The 23,521-nt window shown below is 49.0% G+C and overlaps 1 protein-coding gene across 1 annotated transcript in view; it reads right to left on the bottom strand.

Moving 5' to 3' along the window:
• LOC137427424 (uncharacterized) overlaps positions 1-23,521 on the bottom strand; it is a 109,425-nt gene that overhangs the window by 23,637 nt on the left and 62,267 nt on the right. Inside the window, exon 7 of the mRNA XM_078777080.1 lies at positions 1,732-1,836. Coding sequence (XP_078633206.1) covers positions 1,732-1,836 — 105 coding nt within the window. The remainder of the gene's footprint in view (positions 1-1,731; positions 1,837-23,521) is intronic.

A 23,521-nucleotide genomic window follows, 5' to 3' on the forward strand; every position in this document is an offset into this window, starting at 1 on the left:
CAAAGGAGGGGGTTAATTGAAAAAAAATTATGGGTCTCACAGGGGTACGTTGTACATAACATGTGCACTGTCACAGCAATGATTGTAACTATCAGAGCAGAATATGGTGAGGGTGTATTTTGTAAAACCTCCTGTGGAGATGAGGCCAGGTGGAGGACTTAAGCACAATCACATCAAGAAAGTGCTATGTGCTTTCAAAAGGCACGACCACGGCATAATTTTACCTTTGTTTTCTAATATGTGAATACGCTTTATTTACCTTTGGTTTATTGGCGATTTTTTGGTTTTTTGGAAAGGGGCTTCGGCAGAGGCTTCAATGATAAAGTTTAATAAAGACTTGGCTCGGAATTCCAACGTCTTGGATATCTTTCCTTCCACACTAAATTGATGTCCATGACGTGATTCTCAAAGGGATGGACAAGGTGTTTCTAGCACGCAACGAGTTGGCGGAAACGAACGGCCAGTAATACCCTTCCCGGATGCTCAACCAGCTTTATCAGTGCCAGCAATTTCGTTGAAGCTGCTGCAGTTCTGGCCTCGTGACCCGCAGCTGTGGTGTACGTAAGTCAAAGCTCAATTCGATCCCGGAAACATCACTCCAGAGTTTACGTAGTTCAAATGCATTGTTGGCTCCTTGTCACCAGACTATGCAACGAAGGTGATGGATATTTTACTCCAACCTCCAACGAATGTCCTACAGACGACATTGAAGACCAAGCTCATAAAGCACAGGACTCCCTCTGAGCAATGCCACGTTGTACACTTTCTTACATCCAAGGATATAGGAGATTGAAGCAGCTTCTCGGTAATTGCCCTGCTACTTCCTTTCTAATCAGGATTTTATCCGAATATGGATGTCGATCTTCACCAAAAATCAAACCAATTCGTCCCAGTCACACACCCAAACTGCCCACCGAATTCCATCCGAATCTGTCCACAACTTTTTGTGATATCCAGTAGACAAACAGACAGTGGTGAAAACATAACCTCCGTCTACCTTCGGTGGGTGGAGAAAAGAAACCATTTTAATTATGAGAATTTTTTTTTTCCCACCTTTTGCCTTCGGTCAGTCACAGAGGTATTGGAACCCTGGCTCAGAATGCCTGCGTTAGCTGGGCTTATGACATGACAATATTCAATTAAATCCTGAAACACCTAAACATATGACAACGTGCAATTGCAACAACTTTATTCTCTCCTTATTTTGCATTGTGTAATGTGAGTGTCCAGAGTGAATGATGTTATTTATAGGACATCTGATCCGAATTTTTGGTTGATCTAAATATTTTTACAAATTTACTCATCATCTAACCGTTTCCACACATCCATCAATACAAGCACGTCCTTTTCTTTTTTTGTTGACAAAGTCGCCGCTGGTGGAGGAGGTAAAACAGAATGGATCGGGACGTAACAAAACAAAAGGAACGCCATAAATAAAGAGAAAACACAAGAACGGCGGGGTTAAGGGACAAATCGAGACAAGTAGAAGATGTGGGGAGGAATGAGAGGTAGGGGAGGCTGCATGGGGTGAACAAGGTGGATACAGAAGCAAACTCTCAAGAAGATGTACCCTGAACATCTCAAACAAATATTGTGATGATTCAATGTGCAGAGGAGAATCCGTTATTAATGAGTTGGGTCGTTTAATCACTCCATGGTCTTAAGAAAAGTCCAACAGCAGCATCTCTCCAGAGAACAACCTCAGTACGTACATTGGACATGCACACATACCTGTTTGAAACAGAACAAGCAGAATGTTGTTGTGGTTCAGACCTTTCTCTCGAGATGTTGGATCATCCTCAAACTCAGATTCCACCTTCACTTTCACAATCGAATCTGAAAAGACAAACATCCTTAACAAAACAACAAAAAAAACAAAGAAGGAACAAAGCTTTGGTGCAGTATTATTATTATTATTATTTTGCATACAAGATCGAGGCTCGTGAAAGAGCTAACAATAATCACATAAAAAGTCAAACCGACACATAAAACATATAATAAGGGGAGCGGTAGACAAGATGGGGAGAGAGGGGGAAGGACATAAACACAACATTTGAGAGCAGAGACATCGAGAGATCTGTGGGAGGGAGAGGGCTTGGGGGGAGGTGGGAAAAGTAAAAAACATAATGGACACTGCAAGGACTTCCAAGAAAGAAGTCGGTATTTCAACAAAGTGGATCTGGGGTGAATTAGCGGGGGTAGAAAAGATCAAGGTTTAGGATGGGGGAAGATAAGAGATGGTGGTGAACAGCCGTTTTAAAGACCTGCAGGGAGGAGTGGGATTGAAGGGAGTGGGGAAGTTTGTTCCAGAGGCAGGAGAAAAGAGGAATGAAAGAATGAAGGTGAGCAGAGAGCCTAGATTTTGGCAGTTTATTCTTTGATTTATTCCTCCAGGTCTTGTGCGACCTGTAGGAATATTTGTGGGACAGAGCACAGAGAGAGCTGGGGGAACAAGGCCAGAGCGGACTCAGTAGAAGACAGAAAGACCACCAACCTGCCTGCGGTGAGTGAGTGAAAGGCCCTCGGAGTTAGTTTCATCGCGGAAGATTCGAATGATTCTGAAAGCTTTGGTTTCGACAGTGTGAAGGCGAGCTAGGTGTGAGGCAGGAGCACCGGCCCAGAGGGGAGAACAGTATTCCATTGAGCTGCGGATGAAAGCCTTGTATGTGGTGAGGAGCTTAGGTGTGCCAAGGAAGGACTTCGCATGATGGAGGATGCCCAGTCGGCGACAGGCTTTGGAGGCCAGCTTGGAAATGTGGTTTTCCGAGGAAAGATCATGGTAGATAGTGAGACCCAAAAGCTTGAGTGTCAGAACTTCTTGGAGAGGATTGTTGAGAAAGTAGATGGGAGGGTTGTCCAGTCGGTCTTTTCGGAGAGACATAGTAAGAGTGTGAGATTTGTCAGTATTGAAAGACATGTTCCACTTGCTTGACCAGTCGATGATTTTGTCCAGGTCTGCAGAGAGTGAGGAGGCTGCAGACTGCGGATCTGAGGGATGAGGAATGGAGCGGCAGAGAGGGGAGTCATCAGCAAAGAGATAGAGAGGATTTTCCAGAGAGTCGGAGAGATCATTGATGAAGACCAGAAAAAGCACAGGGCCCAGAACACTGCCTTGAGGAACTCCAGCCTGAATAGGAAGGGGAGATGAGAGAAATCCATTCAGGGCCACACGTTGACTACATTGATGTCAGAGGCAGTAGAGATGGGAGACCAGTCCAGATGATTGATGGCTGCTTGCAGACCGTGCCAGTCGGCCTGAGTGAAATGCGAGACTCGTCGACGCTGAGGAGGCTCTCTGAGAATGGCCAGAGAGATGTTCACTGAAACAAGCACATGATCAGAAGAACCGATTGGAGCAGAAGAAGAGCAGCAGACATTTGCAGGGAAGTTTGTCATAACCAAGTCCAGAAGAGAAGACACTCCATTGACTGAGATCCGGATCGGGAAATTGACAGATTGTGTCAGTCCCAATGAATCGCAGAAGTCCTTTGCTGAGATGCCATGACTGGTGAGAGTGGAACCCACACCCAGCCAGCTGGCATGATGACAGTTGAAGTCGCCACATATGAGGAAGAGAGAGAGTTTGGATGAGTGGATAGAAGTTGGTCCATGTTGTCAGACAGCGAAATGTAAATGGAGTCATCACTGTTTGGAGGACAGTACAGAACACATATTTATTTATTTTTATTTTTTTTATTTTTTTTTGTATACAAGATCGAGGCTCGTGAAAGAGCGAACATTAATCACACAGAAAGACAAACAGACACATAAAACAAATAACATCGGGAGCGGTAGACAAGATGGGGAGAGAGGGGGAAGGACACAAACACAACATTTGAGAGCAGGGACCGAGAGACATGGAGACATCGAGAGATCTGTGGGAGGGAGAGGGCTTTGGGGGGGAGGCATGTGAAGGGGGGGAGGCATGTGAAGGGGGGGAGGCATGTGAAGGGGGGGGGGGTGGGAGAGGTATAAACATATGGACATTGCCAGGATTTCCAGGAAATAAGTTGGAATTTCAAACAAGGTGGATCTGGGGTGAATTAGTGGGGGTAGAAAAGATCAAGGTTATGGATGGGGGAAGATAAGAGATGGTGGTGAACAGCTGTTTTAAAGACCTGGAGGGAGGAGAGGGATTGAAGGGAGTGTGGGAGTTTGTTCCACAGGCGGGAGAAAAGAGGAATGAAAGAGTGAAGGTGAGCAGAGAGCCGAGATTTCGGCAGTTTAACCATCAGAGGGTTGCTGGCAGATCTTGTGCGACCTGTAGGAATATTTGGGGGACAGAGCACAGAGAGAGCTGGGGGAGCAAGGCCGGAGAGGAGTCGGTAGAAGACAGAAAGACCACCTACCTGCCTGCGGTGAGTGAGTGAAAGGCCCTCAGAGATAGCTTCATCGCGGGAGATTCCAATGATTTTGAAAGCTTTGGATTCAACAGCATGAAGCCGAGCCAGGTGTGAGGCAGGAGCACCAGCCCATAGGGGAAAACAGTATTCCATTGAGCTGCGGATGAAAGCCTTGTATGTGGTGAGGAGCTCAGGTGTGCCGAGGAAGGACTTCGCACGACGGAGGATGCCCAGTCGGCGACTGGCTTTGGAGGCCAGCTTGGAAATGTGGTTTTCCCAAGAAAGATCATGGCAGATAGTGAGACCCAAAAGCTTGAGTGACAGAACTTCTTGGAGAGGATTGTTGAGAAAGTAGATGGGAGGGTTGTCCAGTCGATCTTTTCGGAGAGACATAGTAAGAGAGTGAGATTTGGCAGGATTGAAAGACATGTTCCACTTGTTTGACCAGTCTGTGATTTTGTCCAGGTCTTCAGAGAGTGAGGAGGCTGCAGACTGCCGATCTGAGGGAAGAGGAATGGAGCGGCAGAGAGTGGAGTCATCAGCAAAGAGATAGAGAGGATTTTCCAGAGAGTCAGAGAGATCATTGATAAAGACCAGAAAAAGCACAGGGCCCAGCACACTTCCTTGGGGAACTCCAGCCTGAACAGGAAGGGGAGATGAGAGAAATCCATTCAGGGCCACACGTTGACTACGACCAGAGAGGAAGTCCGCAAGCCATGCATGGAGATTTCCATGGATACCATAGGAGGAGAGTTTGGTGAGCAGAGCTGGGTGCCAGACCGTATCAAAGGCCCTTGATATGTCAAGGGAGACAGCTCTGATTTCCTGTTTGGCATTGAGGACCTCCATCCATTGTTGAGACAGCAGAAGCAGCATGTCCAGAGTAGAGTGACCTGGTCTGAAACCAAATTGATGATCAGAGATCAAGCCATTGGAGAAGAGGAAAGATTTCATATCCGAAGCAATGATGGATTCCATGACTTTGCTGATAATTGGGAGCAGGCTGATTGGTCTGTAGTTGCAAGGATCTGTTTTTGCACCTTTTTTGTGTAAAGCGGTAATGTTAGCTGATTTCCAGGATGCTGGCAGATGACCTTGAGCAAAAGATAGGGTGAAAAGAATAGAGAGAGGGTGAGATAGAGCGGCAGAGCAGGATTTTAGGACCCGTGGGCTGATGCCGTCTGGTCCAGTTGCAGAATCAGAGTCGAGGTTTGACAAAAACTCCTCCACCTTGTCAGGAGAGAAGGACACAGAGTCCAGGAGCAGTTGGGTTCGACTGGGAAAGGTGGGAACAGAGAGAGATGGGTTTGGGACTAAGGATTTCGAGGCGAACACAGAGTTGAGGCATTCGGCTTTGTCACGTGCGATGTCAACTGTGTGGCCATTTGAGGTAAGGGAGGGGATGGAGGGGGAACAAACACCAGAAACGGATTTGACCAGACGCCACCAGGATTTGGAGGAAGGAGACAGGTTTGAGAGTTCATTCTTGAGTGAGGAGAGATAGTGCTTCCTGGCACTCCTGAGGGTAGACACACACTTGTTCCGAGCTTGGTGGAAGGAACTGAGATTTCCTTCAGTTGGATTAGCCTTCCAAGAGGCAAAGGCAAGTTGTTTCAGGGCAACTGCCTCACCACAAGATTCAGTGTACCATGGACGGGAGGAAGGGTAAGACAATTGAAGGCGAGATGGGATAAATCTGTGCATGAGAGAGATCAGTTTGCTTTGGAAGAATTCCCAGGAAGAATTGATGTCAGAGGCAGTGGAGATGGGAGACCAATCCAGACGATTGATGGCTGCTTGAAGACCGTCCCAGTCGGCCTGAGTGAAATGCCAGACTCGTCGACGCTGAGGAGGCTCTCTGAGAATGGCCAGAGAGATGTCCACTTTGACAAGCACATGATCAGAAGAACCGATTGGAGCAGAAGAAGAGCAGCAGACATTAGCAGGGAAGTTTGTCATAACCAAGTCTAGAAGAGAAGATACTCCATTGGCTGAGATCCGGGTCGGGAAATTGACAGATTGTGTCAATCCCAGTGAGTCACAGAAGTCCTTTGCTGAGGTGCCATGACTAGTGAGAGAGGAACCCACACCCAACCAGGTGGCATGATGACAGTTGAAGTCACCACATATGAGGAAGAGAGAGTTGGGATGAGTGGATAGAAGTTGGTCCATGTTGTCAGACATTGAAATGTAGATGGAGTCATCACTGTTTGGGGGACAGTACAGAACACATATGAACAAAAGGTGGGAGCGGAGAGGAAGCCGTAACCAGAGGTACTCCTGCGGGTGAGGAGGAAGGAGAGCAGTGCAAGGAGAGTGAGGAAGAGAGTTTTTGACAAAGATAGCCACCCCACCACCAGGCCGAGGCTCAGGTCTATCATACCGGAGGAGGGAGTAACCAGGAAGAGATATTAAGGAATCAGAGACATCTTGAAGGAGGAAAGTCTCTGTTAAGCAGATCAAGTCTGGATTGTCAGAAGCAACCTGTATGGAGAGATCAGTCAGGTTTGAGCGAAGGCCCCGGATGTTTGAGGTCCATACCGTTAATGAAGAGAGAGGGGGAGCATCGGGTACAGGACAGGGGAGGGGAGGAGTAGGGTAAGATGAAGGATGAGAGGGGGAGGTAGGGAGAGCAGTTGATAGTGTTTCAGATGTTGCAGAAGAGTTCCAAGAAAGGGAAGGATGAGGAGGATGAAAGGTTTGCTGGTGAAGGGATGCGGCACAGTGAGGGGTTGTTTGAGGGGGGGCAGAGGAAAGTAGAAGGTTTGGGGGGGTGGAGGTATGAGATAGAAGGGAGGCGAAGTGGGGAGGAGGCAGCTTGGAGGAGGAGGGGGGAGGAGAGAGAATTGGAGAGGAATGGTATGGGGGGAGAATTGAATGGGAGGGATTGGGGGGGAGTTTTGAAGGGGAGGAGTGAGGGGGGAGTTTAGGAGGGGAGGGGCAAGGGGGGAGTTTTGGAGGGAAGGGGAAAGGGGGGAGATCAGGAGTGGAGGGGCAAGGGGGGGGATTAGGAGGGGAGGGGCAAAGGGGAAGTTTAGGAGGGGAAGGGCAAGGGGGGAGTTCAGGAGTGGAGGGGCAAGGGGGGAGTTTAAGAGTGGTGGGGCAAGGGGGAAGTTTCGGAGTGTAGGTGCAAGGGGGGGGATTTGGATGGGAGGGGCAAGAGGGGAGTTTAGAAAGTGGATGATTAATGAAAGACGAACATTGATAACAAATTGGGTTTGTTGTGATTTTCAAGTTAGCAATCCGGTTCAGGATGATGGAGGAGGGATGGAATGAATGTGAATTTAGACCATGTAGTGAGGGAGACGTATAAGATATTGAATTTCTTTTTTTGAAGTGGTCCATGTTGGTCCATGTTGTCAGACAGCGAAATGTAAATGGAGTCATCACTGTTTGGAGGACAGTCCAGAACACATTATTTTTTTTAATTTTTTTTTTTTTTTTTTTGGGGGGGTGGAGGTATGGTTTGGGGGGGTGGAGGCAGTGGAGATGGGAGACGGGAGACGTGAGATGGGAGACGGGAGACGATGGGAGATGGGAGACGTGACATATGAACAAAAGGTGGGAGCGGAGAGGAAGCCGTAGCCAGAGGTACTCCTGGGGGTGAGGTGGAGAGAGGGCAGTGCAAGGAGAGTGGGGAAGAGAGTTTTTGATTAAAAAAAATAGCAACCCCACCACCAGGACGAGGCTCAGGTCTATCATACCGGAGGAGCGAGTAACCAGGAAGAGATATTAAGGAATCAGAGACATCTTGAAGGAGGAAAGTTTCTGTTAAGCAGATCAAGTCTGGATTGTCAGAAGCAACCTGAATTGAGAGATCAATCAGGTTTGATCGAAGGCCCCAGATGTTGGAGGTCATACCGTTAATGAAGAGAGAGGGGGAGCATCGGGTGCAGGACAGGGGAGGGGTACGGTCAGATGAAGGATGAGAGGGGGAGGTAGGGAGAGCAGTTGATAGTGTGTCAGGGATTACAGAAGAGTTACAAGAAAGGGAAGGATGAGGAGGACGAAAGGTTTGATGGTGATGGGATGAGGCACAGTTAGGGGTTGTTTGCGGGGGGGGGGGGGGGCAGAGGAAAGTAGAAGGTTTGGGGGAGGTGGAGGTGTGAGACAGAAGGGAGACGAAGTGGGGAGGAGGCAGCTTTGAGGAGGAGGGTGAGGGGGGAGAATTGGAGAGGGGTAGCAGGGGGGGAGATTTGAAGGGGAGGGGTTGGGCGGGAGTTTTGAAGGGGAGGGGCAAGGGGGGAGATTTGGAGGAGAGGGGCAAGGGGGGAGATTTGGAGGGGAGGGGCAAGGGGGGAGATTAGAAAGTGGATGATTAATGAAAGACGAACATTTATAACAAATTGGGTTTATTGTTATTTTCAAGTCAGAGATCCGTTTGAGAATGATAGAGGAGGGGTGGAATGAGGTTGAGTTTAAAGCATGTAGGGAGGAAGAATTGTAAGAGATTGAATTTTTTTTTGAAGTGGAATGAGTTGAAGAGGAAATTGAAAAGAGCCTTTTAAATAGGAAGAAAAATAGCGTGTTGTAATATACCACTTAATAAAACACTGCAGGGGAAAGTTTAAACATATTTAAATAATATTTAAACAGAACCGTGAACAACAATGTTATATTCACAAAATACCAATGGGGAGAGGGCCGAGAGGGACAACCACGAGTCACATGAACAGGGCAAAAGGTGGAAGGCAAGGAGATAATGGGGGCGGGGTGAGATGGGGTTATCAGGGGTTAGCCTTGCGGGCCCCATGACAATCTTCTCCATTTTGCCCTATTTTCTGCATCTCCCCTTGTTAGCCCCCTTGCCCGCATTTCTTCTTCCACCACCTTGAGCCAAGTCTTTCTCGGTCTTCCCCGTCCTCTACTTCCTTCTACATTCATTTCCATCACTCGTCTCAACCAGTCACTTTCATCCTTCCTCAACACATGACCAAACCATCTCAACCTGTTTCTCTTCACAACATCCATCACAGAGTCTATTCCATTCATCTTTCGCAATTCATCATTTGTCTTCCTCTCTCTCAACGATACTCCGCACATCCACCGAACCATTCGCATTTCCACCCATTCCAGCCTTCGTTGCTGCTCTTCGTTCATCACCCATGTCTCACTTCCATAAATCATAACACTTCTCACACATGCAGCATCCACCTTTCCCTTCAGCTTCAATGACACTCCCCTCCTCGTCAGCACGCCACTCAGTTCCCAAAACTTCTTCCATGCACGTCACTCTAGCAACCGTTGCCAAGTCTGATCCGCCTTCTCCATTCAGCATGTCTCCAAGGCAGCAAAATGTTTTCACACCTTCCAGCTTCACGCCGTCTCCAAGATCCAACTCAACATTTCCTCCATCTGCAGCTCCCTCTGTGCACACCTTACACTTGAATGTAGCTGCCACACTGGTTAATGACCCTCTCAAACCACGACATTTTTGACGAACCCACTCAGCGCAAATTGTACATTGAATGGAGTCCACTCCGACATCCTTCTTGCACACAGCACATGGCCACTTCCCAGTTCTTTCCTCCTCACCGCATGCTTTACCACTTGCCATCACCTTCGTCTTTCTGATATTCACCGTCAGACCTTTTGTCTCCATACATTCCTTCCACTTGTTCATCTTCTCCTTCAGTCCATCCATACTTTCTGCAATCCACACCAGATCATCTGCAAACAACTCCCATAGCAAACCCTCCTTTACGTTCCGAGCCAGCACCTCCATCACAGCTACAAATAGTAGTGGACTTCGTACCGACCCCTGATGCACTCCCACCTTCACCTCAAACTCACCACTGTTCCCGTCCTTCGTCCTCACAGCTGTGCGCGCTCTTTCGTACATTGCCATCAGTACTCTGATCAACCATTCCTCCAATCCTAACTTCCTCAATGCCCATGTCACTACTTCTCGTGGAACCCCATAGAATGCTTTCTCCAGATCAACAAGCCCAAGAAACAACTTCTTCCTCTTCTCCATGTACTTCTGCAACTGCCTTACAATAAAAAGCGCCTGTCGTGCCTCTTCCTGGCATAAATCCAAAATGCATTTCGTCGATCTTCACTTTCTTCCTTATCCTCCTCTCCAACACCCTTTCCAATACCTTCATTCCATGCTCCAATAACTTTATCGCTCGGTACGAGCCACAGTCCAGGGGGTCACCTTTCCCTTTGTACAGAGGGATGAGGATACTCAGTTCCCAATCCACTGGAATGCGGCCTTGTTTCACCCCCAGATTACAGATCTCTGTCATTCTCTTCACACCCCAACTTCCTGCTGCCTTCAACATATCTCCCACAACTCCCGTCGGCCCTCCCGCTTTTCCACTCTTCATTGCTTTTATCGCTTCCTCAACTTCCTTCTCAGTCATCTTCTCTGCCGGTCCTAAAACTGGGTTACTCTCTATGTTGCCAACCCATTCATTCTCCTCATTCAACAGCATTTCCATATATCTCTTCCATCTTCCTTTAGTTCCATCTGGGTCCACAACGACTTGTCCCACTTCAGCCTTCAAGCAACTCACACCCAACGCATCACACCTCTCTTTCGCTATCTGCTTTGCAATCCTGAATACCGCTCTCTGACCCTCTTCCAAATCCAAGCGTTCTCCGAACATTTTCCTGCATGCCTTCTGCGCCTTTGCTTCCCCTTTCTTTGCAGCCTTCATGGCTGCCTTAAAACTTTCATGCTCTGCCTTTTCTGCCCCCGTCCCCTTCTGCCGCTCCTTGAACTTCTTCCTCTTCTCGTCAATCCTCTTTCCAACTTCATCATCCCACCACCATGTTTCCGAGTGCCTCGGTGGTGCTTTTGTCCATCCACACACCTCACCAACGGCTCCCAACAGACTATCTTTCATTACATCCAACCACTTTCAAGCTCAACCACATCTTCCTTTACCATACTCAGTCTCTCTTTTAATGCCTCCCTCACTGTCACCTCTTTCAACCTCCACACCTTCATTCTTGGTTGGTACTTCACCCGCCGAGCTCTCCTCGCACCTTTCTCCCTTATGTCGCAGACAACCAAGTGGTGCTGTGAAACAGCCTCCTCCCCCGGGATCACCTTTGTGTCCCGGAGGTGCCCCCCATCTCACCTACGCACCATCAGGTAGTCAACGGTTGTCGTCGACCCACCTGACGTGTATGTAACAAGCTTATTATCCTCTTTCTGGAACTTAGTATTACAAATCAACAAATCAGCTCCATCAGCAAACACCAAAATCCTTTCACCTTCTCCATTTCTCACACTATATCCGTAACCCCCATGAACTCCCTCACAACTGTCCATGCTCCTTCCCACATGTCCATTTAGGTCAACTGCCACCACAACAACTTCCTCATCTGTCACGTTTTCCATCAGCTTCTCTATTGCACACCAAAACTTGTCCTTCTCTTCATCGATCCGACCCACCTGCGAAGCATATCCCGAGATGACGTTCACCAAGAGCTTTCCAATCATCATTTTCACCATCATCAACCTATCACTCACTCTCGTCGCACTCACCACACTGTCTACAAACTCCTGAGAAAACAGGACACCAACACCATGCATGCCTTCTGGGCACCCTTGCCACACAAACTTGTATTTCTGTCCCTGCCTACACGTCACCATCCTCACACCACTTCCCTTCCATCTCGTCACCTGCACACAACATATGTCCACTCTTCTTCTGACCAATACTTCCACCACTTCTCCTGATCTCCCGGTCATTGTCCTGACATTCCATGTCCCAAACCTCAGAAACCGATCTCCACGTCGGGCATCAGACGTTTCGTCGTCATAAATGGAGTGATTTCCACCCTTGCTTCGATCGGGTTCCCCACCTTGAGTTTTGACGAGAGGGAGTGGGGTCCCCCACGGGGTACTTCGGGTTGTACCCTGCCCATATGTAGTTGTAATTGTCATGGTTCCCTTCTTGAGGCAATGTTTTTATGGCCAGATGCCCTTCCTGACGCCAACCCTTTTAGATGCCTCTTACGGTGTACCTAGCAGGGATACGGTGTACCTATTCCAAACCGGGGTACACACCAGGGACACACATGTGGAGAAAAGGAAATAAATGTTTTTTTTTGTTTGTTTGTTTTTGGGGGGTGGGGGGGGGGGGGGGTGATGTAAAACGTCAAACAAAGAGTAGATGTTCGGGGAAGTTCGGGGGAGAAGGGAAAAATTTAAGAACCAAGCAAAACAGCGAAGTAAGGAACTTAAGTTCACAACCACTGACGGGGGAAGCCTCAGGGTACAAGGCCGCGCACACGGAGTAAACAGAAATCGATTAATTAATTCAGAGTTGCAGGAAATTAAAAGTAAAACGAACGTGAAACAAACAATAACCCATGGACGATAAAATAACGAGTGGAAATTTAACAAACACACGAATGGAAAAATAACTTAACTTTTGATGCCCGGAGAGAACAAAAGTCGCCACCTCGATCGAGAAACCGGAAGCGGAAGGACCAATATTTTGATTTATTTGGAAGGACCAACAATAGTATTGATTTGAAGGTTTATTGTACACCGCTCCTTTCCTATGCCATCTCCAGGCGCTGCATGACAGCAATGACGCACGCTGAAAGGGTGTATTCAGTTTTCACTCTGGTTTCTTTCTTGTTTGTTTGTTTTCTTGTTTGTTTGTTTGTGCGGGAGATATCTCAGCCATCCTTTGAGCTTGGAAGCTGAAATTTCGGAACAGTGAGCAAGTGCTTTGGCAAAAACGGTCTTTTTTGTTTTTTGATTAATCAATTGATTGATAAGTTACATAATTATTATCGATTAATTAAGTACTTATTTATTTCCTTTCACATCTGGGCAATATCTCAGGCACCTTTTGAGCTAGAAAGCTGATATTTGAACACGACAATAACAAAGTGATTTGGCTGCCAAGGCTATTTTTGATTTATTGATAAATTAATCGATTAATTAGGTGATCGAATTAGGTGATCTCACGAAATTTTGTTGGGGCGGTCAGGGTTTTTCGAAGCTGTTCCACGATCTTCACGCACGGCCGAAGTTAAGTAATTGTCACATTTGTATTTTTGTCGAAACTGTATTTATCTTCCGTGTGTGTACCTTTTGCGTGTCCCTCGGAAGATTTATCGGTGTTAATCTTTAATACTTGTAAAAAATAGTCGAGTATTTCGTGTCACGCGGCCGAGTTGTTGAAGCTTCCGACCTTGAGGCTTGGTTCTCTCCGGGCATCCAAAGCGGTTATTTTTTCATTCGTGTGTTTGTCAAATTTCAACTCGTTATTTTATCGTCCATGCGTTATTGTTTGTTTATAGTTCGTTTTGGTTTGAATTTCCTGTAACTCGTAATTAATTAATCGTGTTCTGCTCCGCGTGTGCGGCCTTGTACCTCCGTCGGTGTTTGTTAACTTAAGTCCCCTACATCGTGTTTTGGTTGGCTCTTAGTTTTTTCCCTTCTACCCCGAACATAATACTCTTTGTCTAACCTTTTAAATGCCCCCCCCCCCCCCCCAAAAAATAAAATAAAAAAATAACCAAAAACATTTATTTTCCTTTCTCCACGTGTGCTGTTTTTGTCTCATCCTGTACTTTCTGTCCAGGTGTGCTGTTCGCCCCACACCCATTATCTCCTTGCCATCCACCTTTTGCCCTGTTCACGTGACTCGTGGTGGTCCCTCTCGGCTCTCCCCCCCGTTGGTATTTTGTGCATATAAGATTGTTCATGGTTCTGTTTAAATATTATTTAAATATGTTTAAACTTTCCCCTTCAGTGTTTTATTCAGTGGTATATTACAACACGCTGTTTTTCTTCCTATTTAAAAGGCTTTTCTCAATTTCCTCTCCAACTCATTCCACGTCAAAAAAAAGAAATTCAATCTCTTATACGTCTCCCTGACTACATGGTCTAAATTCACATTCATTCCATCCCTCCTCCATCGTTCTGAATCGGATTGCTAACTTGAAAATCACAACAAACCCAATTTGTTATCAATGTTCGTCTTTCATTAATCATCCAGTTTCTAAACTCCCCTCTTGCCCCTCCACTCCAAATCCCCCCCCCCCCCCTTGCACCTACACTCCTAAACTCCCCCCTTGCCCCTCCACTCCTAAACTACCCCCTTTCCCCTCCACTCCTGAACTCCCCCCTTGCCCTTCCCCTCCTAAACTCCCCCCTTGCCCCTCGCCTCCAAATCCCCCCCCTTGCCCCTACACTCCTAAACTCCCCCCTTGCCCCTCCACTCCTAAACTCCCCCTCACTCCTCCCCTTCAAAACTTCCCCCCAACCCCTCCCATTCAAATCTCTCCCCATACCATTCCTCTCCAATTCTCCCTCCTCCCCCCTCCTCCTCAAAGCTGCCTCCTCCCCACTTCATCTCCCTTCTATCTCATAACTCCACCCCCCCCCAACCTTCTACTTTCCTCTGCCCCCCCTCAAACAACCCCTCACTGTGCCTCATCCCTTCACCATCAAACCTTTCATCCTCCTCATCCTTCCCTTTCTTGGAACTCTTCTGCAATCTCTGACACACTATCAACTGCTCTCCCTACCTCCCCCTCTCATCCTTCATCTTACCCTACTCCTCCCCTCCCCTGTCCTGTACCCGATGCTCCCCCTCTCTCTTCATTCACGGTATGGACCTCAAACATCCGGGGCCTTCGCTCAAACCAGACTGATCTCTCCATACAGGTTGCTTCTGACAATTCAGACTTGATCTGCTTAACAGAGACTTTCTGTAGTGAAAATGGATCAAAGTTGAACCCAGGTGTGATGCTCACTTAAACCGCTGTGCGGCGTCTATAAGACCTCGGACGACAGCGACCCAAGGGCCACTCCTGCGACATTATTCTATGACATGTAGACTTGGACGGTACGTACCCACTGATATTCTAGGCTAGCTTGCTTTGACTAATATCACGGTTACTTTCTATATGATGCCAAGATCCTGATATGTGTATTGCATGATTGTATTTTACAGGATGATGTCAGAGATCTGATTGAAATTAAACATACCTATGGGACAAAGTTGTGGAACTGCTTGATTTTCACAACACTTAATTTCAATCAGTCTTGTCGTCCACTCGAGAACAAGAGGCGGACATGGCGGGGCACCGGATGATCAATGTGCCGCAATTCTCCGCCAACCCACAAGCTGCGGATGCAGGCGCGGAGTTAACGCATTGGCTCAAGACACTGGAAAATCAGTTCAAAGCCCAGGACACCCCTGTCACTAATGAGACGAAACTAGACGTACTTCAGACCAAAGTTCACCACAATGTCTACAGGGGAATCGAGCAATGTACAACATACAATGAAGCTGTGACGGAGCTGAAACGCATTTATATTAAGAAACGAAATGTGGTATATGCCCGGCATCTGCTCTCGACGCGGAGTCGGCTGCCCAATGAGTCGCTGGACCACTTCGCCCAAGAGCTGCGTCGACTCCTCGCAGACAGTACTCCTGAAGTACGCACTCACGAGCAGGTCCAGGACGATCTTGTCCGAGATTCTTTTGTCTCTGGGATTACATCTTCCACTATTAGACAAAGACTTTTGGAGAATGCGGACTTGACATTCTCGGAAGCTCTACGACAGGCTCACGTGTACGATGAGGCTCGGGTACAATCTAACTCCTATGACCACACACATGTAGCTGCAGGGATTTCTCGTCAAGCCCGACCGGAGAGTGCTACCGCCGAAGATGTGGGAGCCGACGCGGCATCACTGCCGGCATCCCCGGCCACTCCCGAGGAGGAGGACCCAGATTCTGGCTTGGCGGCGGCTGCCGCGGCCGGACCAAAGCCTGGACGAAATGCTACCTGTTACTTCTGCGGGAATCGACAACATCCCAGGTCAGCGTGTCCGGCTCGTGAAGCGATATGTCATTTGTGTTCGACGAAAGGACATTTTGCGAAAGTTTGTCGGAAAGCTGCGTGGAGCAAACAAACTCGCGCGACCTTGAATGGGCTTATCGCCGAGCCAACAGGCCGAGCACGGAGCGGGGCGCCTCACACGGCTTTGATGAGCGGCGCTCCTCCTCGTGGGCCCCTGGCTGCACGCTCGACCTTGGTGAGATACATCGGGCCGCCAAAACAAGTGGCGCTAACACAACCGAACGCGGGGTGATCGTGAGTGAGAACGCGGGGCGATCATCCTTGACTGGAATCCGAGCGTCTCATGATGGATTTGAGACTCATCGCGCGACTCTAGCGCCATCCGAAGGCTGCTCGTACAAACTACAAACGCTTGCTTCAGCACGTGAAACTACAGTCGGCTTCGACCCTTCTCGCATGACACGAGCGCCATCCGATGGCAGCTCGTATGAACTACAGGCTCCTGCTTTGGCACGGCAAACTACGCGCTTGGCACGAGCGCCCTCCGGAGGCTGCTCGAACGGCCAGAAAACTGTAGCCGGCGTTGGATCTACACGCGAGGCGCGATCATCTCGCTCGGATGGCTCAATACCTCCCGGCCTTGCTCAGGCCATTATTCCACTAAAGATCGAAGGGATTTTTGCTCAGGCTTTAATCGATATGGGGTCCACGGATAGTTTTATCGATCATCGACTGGTGCGAAAACATGACTGGCCGATTCTTGGGACTACCCGTCGGATCTTTATGGCCTCCCAAGGGCTTAGGCTTAGTACAAAAGGGGAATGCCGATTGAAGCTTGTGATAAAGGGACGTATATTCCTAGATGTACATCTTATGGTCTTACCTGCTTTGTGTGCTGATATCTTATTAGGACATGATTTCCTGAAGCGACATGGACGTTTGGAAATGGAATTTGGGGGTACTGACACGCTGGCGGTGTGCGCTCTTGCAGGGATGGACATCGAGCCTCTGACGCTGTTCCCCAATATGACCACTGACTGCACGCCTGTAGCGGTAAAATTGCGACGCTACTCACGAGCTGACGCACAATTTATTGCGCAAGAAACGGCCCAGCTCTTAAGGGAGGGTATCATAGAACCCAGCCGGTCGCCATGGCGAGCCCAGGTCTTCGTGGTGCGAAGTGAAGCGCACCGCAAACGCATGGTAATCGACTATTCACAGACGGTTAATCGATTTACACAGCTGGACGCCTACCCCCTTCCGGGGATGGACGCCCTGGTTCGACAGGTTGCCCAGTACTCAGTCTATAGCACTCTCGATCTTCGTAGTGCGTATCATCAGATCCCCATCTCCGGGGCTGACCGCATCTACACTGCCTTTGAATCGGGTCAAAGGTTATACCAGTTCACCCGATTACCTTTTGGGGTGATGAACGGGGTCGCCTGTTTTCAGAGGGCTATGGATGACCTCATCACTAAGGAGGACTTGACCGATGTCTTTGTATATCTGGACAATCTTACGGTTTGCGGGCATGACCAGGGGCATCATGATGCGGATCTGAAGCGCTTCCTTGAGGTCGCGCAGAGGTATCGCCTAACCATGAATGAGGCTAAGTGTCACTACTCTATGCGCAAGATAGATCTTCTGGGGTACACCGTGACCCACGGCTCTGTTGCTCCGGATAAGGAGCGTCTGCGACCTTTGCTCGATATGGCCCCGCCCGGCGATCGAGCTTCGCTGAAGCATGCTCTCGGGCTGTTCGCCCATTATTCCAAGTGGGTGCAAAATTTCTCCGCGAAACTCCGCCCACTGGTGGCCTGCGAAGCGTTCCCCATGAGCCCTGCCGCATTAGCTGCCTTTCGGGGCCTAAAGGCCGACATCGCTGACGCCGCTGTGGCAACGATCGACAAGAGCAAATCTTTCGTCTTAGAGAGTGATGCCTTGGATCATGCGATAGCGGCGACTCTCTCCCAGGGAGGGTGCCCTGTGGCTTTCTTTTCACGGACTCTCACCTCCGCTTAGCGGAGGCATTCGTCTGTCGAAAAGGAAGTGTACGCGATCGTCGAGTCGATTCGGCGATGGCGTCCGTACTTGCTCGGACGGTGCTTCCAAATCATCACGGACCAACAGAGCGTTGCGTTTATGTACGACACTTTACATGCTCAACGCATTAAGAACGAGAAAATCACTCGCTGGCGTATCGAACTCGCCGACTTCTGCTACACTATCAAATATCGCCCGGGGAAGGATAACCTAGTCGCCGACGCTTTATCGCGGCCGGCTACGTGTGCGGGCCTCATAACTTTCGAGGGTCTGCGCACTTTGCACGACACTATGTGTCATCCTGGAGTGACGCGTTTCGCTCATTTTGTGCGTCGTGGTAATCTGCCATACTCGGTTGAGGACATCCGCCGGATCTGTCGTGACTGCTCTGTTTGTGCCGAACTCAAACCGCGTTTTTACAACCCTCCCATGGGGACGCTGGTCAGGGCTACTAGACCGTGGGAGAGGTTGGCGATGGATTTCAAAGGGCCGTTGCCGGTGTCGAGTAACTCTCGTTATCTGCTCACCATCGTCGATGAGTACTCGCGATTCCCTTTTGCTTATACGTGCACGGATATGTCGGCCGCCACAGTCATACGATGCCTGCAGAATTTGTTCTCCATGTTTGGGTATATAGATCGTGCATACAGATCGGGGTGTGGTGTTCCTGTCCCAGGAAGTGCGGAGCTTCTTGCTCCAAAATAATGTCGCTTCTAGCTACACCACTCCGTACAGGCCGCAAGCGAATGGGCAGGTCGAACGATTTAATGGGATTATATGGAGGGCCGTCATGCTAAGCCTCAGGACCCTCGGCCGGGGCCTAGATAAATGGGCTTGGTCGCTCCCTATGGCGCTGAACTCGATCAGGGCTCTATTATGTACGGCCACCAACCAGACTCCTCACGAAAGGCTGTTCCACCACCCGAGGAGCTCGGGGAGTATCCGATCTTTACCCAGTTGGCTCGCAGAGCCGGGGCCGGCCTATCTCAAACGTGTGGTTCGCACGAGCAAATACGATCCCTTAGTGGATAAGGTGCAGGTACTCCAGGCTAATCCCGAGCATGCTCGCGTGTTGTTGGCCGATGGACGTGAGTCCACTGTCTCCGTGCGCCATCTCGCCCCTTGTGGAGACATCGAGCCTTATGGGGATATCGACGAACCGATCTACGAGTCTATGGACTCTCCCGATGCTCCGCCTATGGAGCATCTGCCGCCCCTCCCGTCACCAGATACACCCCTGCTTGAAGGCACTGTGGTGCCCCCAACGACACCTGCCTCCAGCGGCTACTCTGATGCTGGAGACCCCGGGCTAGGGGATGTTGCACCCGGTAGTTTCCGGACCCGTGCTGGCAGGGCAATTCGCCGCCCTGACCGATACGGATGGGCCGACTGAAAGGAACTGACATCACTAATCAATTAATGCTGATGCTTGCTTGATTCCAGCCTAGCGGTAGTGTAGTTCTAACGGCGGGGAGAATGTAGTGAAAATGGATCAAAGTTGAACCCAGGTGTGATGCTCACTTAAACCGCTGTGCGGCGTCTATAAGACCTCGGACGACCGCGACCCAAGGGCCACTCCTGCGACATTATTCTATGACATGTAGACTTGGACGGTACGTACCCGCTGATATTCTAGGCTAGCTTGCTTTGACTAATATCACGGTTACTTTCTATATGATGCCAAGATCCTGATATGTGAATTGCATGATTGTATTTTACAGGATGATGTCAGAGATCTGATTGAAATTAAACCTACCTATGGGACAAAGTTGTGGAACTGCTTGATTTCCACAACACTTTCCTCCTTAAAGATGTCTCTGATTCCTTAATATCTCTTCCTGTTTACTCCCTCCTCCGGTATGATAGACCTGAGCCTCGTCCTGGTGGTGGGGTGGCTATCTTTATCAAAAACTCTCTTCCTCACTCTCCTTGCACTGCCCTCTCTCCTCCTCACCCCCAGGAGTACCTCTGGCTACGGCTTCCTCTCCGCTCCCACCTTTTGTTCATATGTGTTCTGTACCGTCCTCCAAACAGTGATGACTCCATTTACATTTCACTGTCTGACAACATGGACCAACTTCTATCCCCTCATCCCAACTCTCTATTCCTCATATGTGGTGACTTCAACTGTCATCATGCTAGCTGGTTTGGTGTGGGTTCCTCTCTCACCAGTCATGGCACCTCAGCAAAGGACTTCTGTGAATCACTGGGATTGACACAATCTGTCAATTTCCCGACCCGGATCTCAGCCAATGGAGTATCTTCTCTTCTAGACTTGGTTGTTACAAACTTCCCCGCTAATGTCTGCTGCTCTTCTTCTGCTCCAATCGGTTCTTCTGATCATGTGCTTGTCAAAGTGGACATCTCTCTGGCCATTCTCAGAAAGCCTCCTCAGCGTCGTCGAGTCTGGCATTTCACTCAGGCCGACTGGGACGGTCTTCAAGCAGCCATCAATCGTCTGGATTGGTCTCCCATCTCCACTGCCTCTGACATCAATTCTTCCTGGGAATTCTTCCAAAGCAAACTGCTCTCTCTCATGCACAGATTTATCCCATCTCGTCTTCAGTTGTCTTACCCTTCCTCCCATCCATGGTACACTGAATCTTGTGGTGAGGCAGTTGCCCTGAAACAACTTGCCTTTGCCTCTTGGAAGGCTAATCCAACTGAAGGCAATCTCAGTTCCTTCCACCAAGCTCGGAACAAGTGTGTCTACCCTCAGGAGTGCTCAGGAGTGCCAGGAAGCACTATCTCTCCACACTCAAGAATGAACTCTCAAACCTGTCTCCTTCCTCCAAATCCTGGTGGCGTCTGGTCAAATCCGTTTCTGGTGTTTGTTCCCCCTCCATCCCCTCCCTTACCTCAAATGGCCACACAGTTGACATCGCACGTGACAAAGCCGAATGCCTTAACTCTGTGTTTGCCTCAAAATCTTTAGTCCCAACCCCATCTCTCTCTGTTCCCACCTTTCCCAGTCGAACTCAACTGCTCCTGGACTCTGTGTCCTTCTCTCCTGACAAGTTGGAGGAGTTTTTGTCTGACCTCGACTCTGATTCTGCAACTGGACCAGACGACATCAGCCCACGGGTCCTAAAATCCTGCTCTGCCGCTCTATCTCACCCTCTCTCTGTTCTTTTCACCCTATCTTTTGCTCAAGGTCATCTGCCAGCATCCTGCAAATCAGCAAACATTACTGCTTTACACAAAAAGGTGCAAAAACAGATCCTTGCAACTACAGACCAATCAGCCTGCTCCCAATTATCAGCAAAGTCATGGATTCCATCATTGCTTCGATTTGTCCCACTTCATCCTTCAAGCAACTCACCCCCATCACATCACACCTCTCTTTCGCGATCTGCTTTGCAATCCTGAATACCGCTCTCTGACCCTCTTTAGTCCCAACCCCATCTGTTCTCCCCTTGATCATCAATTTGGTTTCAGACCGGGTCACTCTACTCTGGACATGCTGCTTCTGCTTTCTCAACAATGGATGGAGGTCCTCAACGCCAAACAGGAAATTAGAGCTGTCTCCCTTGACATTTCACGTGCCTTCGATACGGTCTGGCACCCTGCACTGCTCACCAAACTCTCCTCCTTTGGTATCCATGGAAATCTCCACGCATGGCTGGCGGACTTCCTCTCTGGTCGTAGTCAACGTGTGGCCCTGAATGGGTTTCTCTCATCTCCTCTTCCTGTTCAGGCTGGAGTTCCCCAAGGTAGTGTTCTGGGCCCTGTGCTTTTTCTGGTCTTCATCAATGATCTCTCTGACTCTCTTGAAAATCCTCTCTATCTCTTTGCTGACGACTCTACTGTCTGTCGCTCCATTCCTCATCCCTCAGATCGGCAGTCTGCAGCCTCCTCACTCTCTGCAGACCTGGACAAAATCACAGACTGGTCAAACAAGTGGAACATGTCTTTCAATCCTGACAAATCTCACACTCTTACAATGTCTCTCCGAAAGGACCGACTGGACAACCCTCCCATCTACTTTCTCAACAATCCTCTCCAAGAAGTTCTGTCGCTCAAGCTTTTGGGTCTCACTATCTGCCATGATCTTTCTTGGGAAAACCACATTTCCAAGCTGGCCTCCAAAGCCAGTCGCCGACTGGGCATCCTCCGTCGTGCGAAGTACTTCCTTGGCACACCTGAGCTCCTCACCACATACAAGGCTTTCATCCGCAGCTCAATGGAATACTCTTCCCCCCTCTGGGCTGGTGCTCCTGCCTCACACCTTGCTCGGCTTCACGCTGTTGAGGCCAAAGCTTTCAGAATCATTGGAATCTCCTGCGATGTAGTCAACACCGAGGGCCTTTCACTCACTCAACGCAGGCAGGTTGGTGGTCTTTCTGTCTTCTACCGACTCCTCTCCGGCCTTGCTCCCCCAGCTCTCTCTGTGCTCTGTCCCCCCAATATTCCTTCAGGTCGCACAAGATCTGCCTGCAACCCTCTTATGGTTAAACTGCCAAAGTCTAGGCTCTCTGCTCACCTTCACTCTTTCATTCCCCTTTTCTCCCGCCTCTGGAACAAACTCCCCCACTCCCTTCAATCCCACTCCTCCCTCCAGGTCTTTAAAACAGCTGTTCACCACCATCTCTTATCTTCCCCCATCGAAAACCTTGATCTTTTCTACCCCCAGTAATTCACCCCAGAGTCCTTGCAGTGTTCATATGTTTTATTCCTCTCCCACCTCCCCCCAAGTCCTCCCGATGTCCCTGCTCTCAAATGTTGTGTTTGTGTCCTTCCCCCTCTTCCCCCTCTCTTTTGTGCCCTTCCCCCTCTCTCCCCATCTTGTCTGCCGCTCCCCTTGTTTTTTGTGTTTTGTGTGTCGGTTTGTATTTTTGTGTGATTAATGTTAGCTCTTTCACGAGCCTCGATCTTGTATACAAAAAAAAGAAAAAAAAAGAAAAGAAAAAAAAAGAAATCTTTCCTCTTCTCCAATGGCTTGATCTCTGATCATCAATTTGGTTTCAGAACAGGTCACTCTACTCTGGACATGCTGCTTCTGCTGTCTCAACAATGGATGGAGGTCCTCAATGCCAAACAGGAAATCAGAGCTGTCTCCCTTAACATATCACGTGCCTTCGATACGGTCTGGCACCCAGCTCTGCTCACCAAACTCTCCTCCTATGGTATCCATGGAAATCTCCATGCATGGCTTGCGGACTTCCTCTCTGGTCGTAGTCAACGTGTGGCCCTGAATGGATTTCTCTCATCTCCCCTTCCTGTTCAGGCTGGAGTTCCCTAAGGCAGTGTTCTGGGCCCTGTGCTTTTTCTGGTCTTTATCAATGATCTCTCCGACTCTCTGGAAAATCCTCTATCTCTTTGCTGATGACTCCACGCTCTGC

Source organism: Myxine glutinosa, chromosome 5 (assembly GCF_964187855.1).
Source record: "Myxine glutinosa chromosome 5, kmMyxGlut1.1, whole genome shotgun sequence".
Taxonomy (NCBI): Eukaryota; Metazoa; Chordata; class Myxini; order Myxiniformes; family Myxinidae; genus Myxine; species Myxine glutinosa.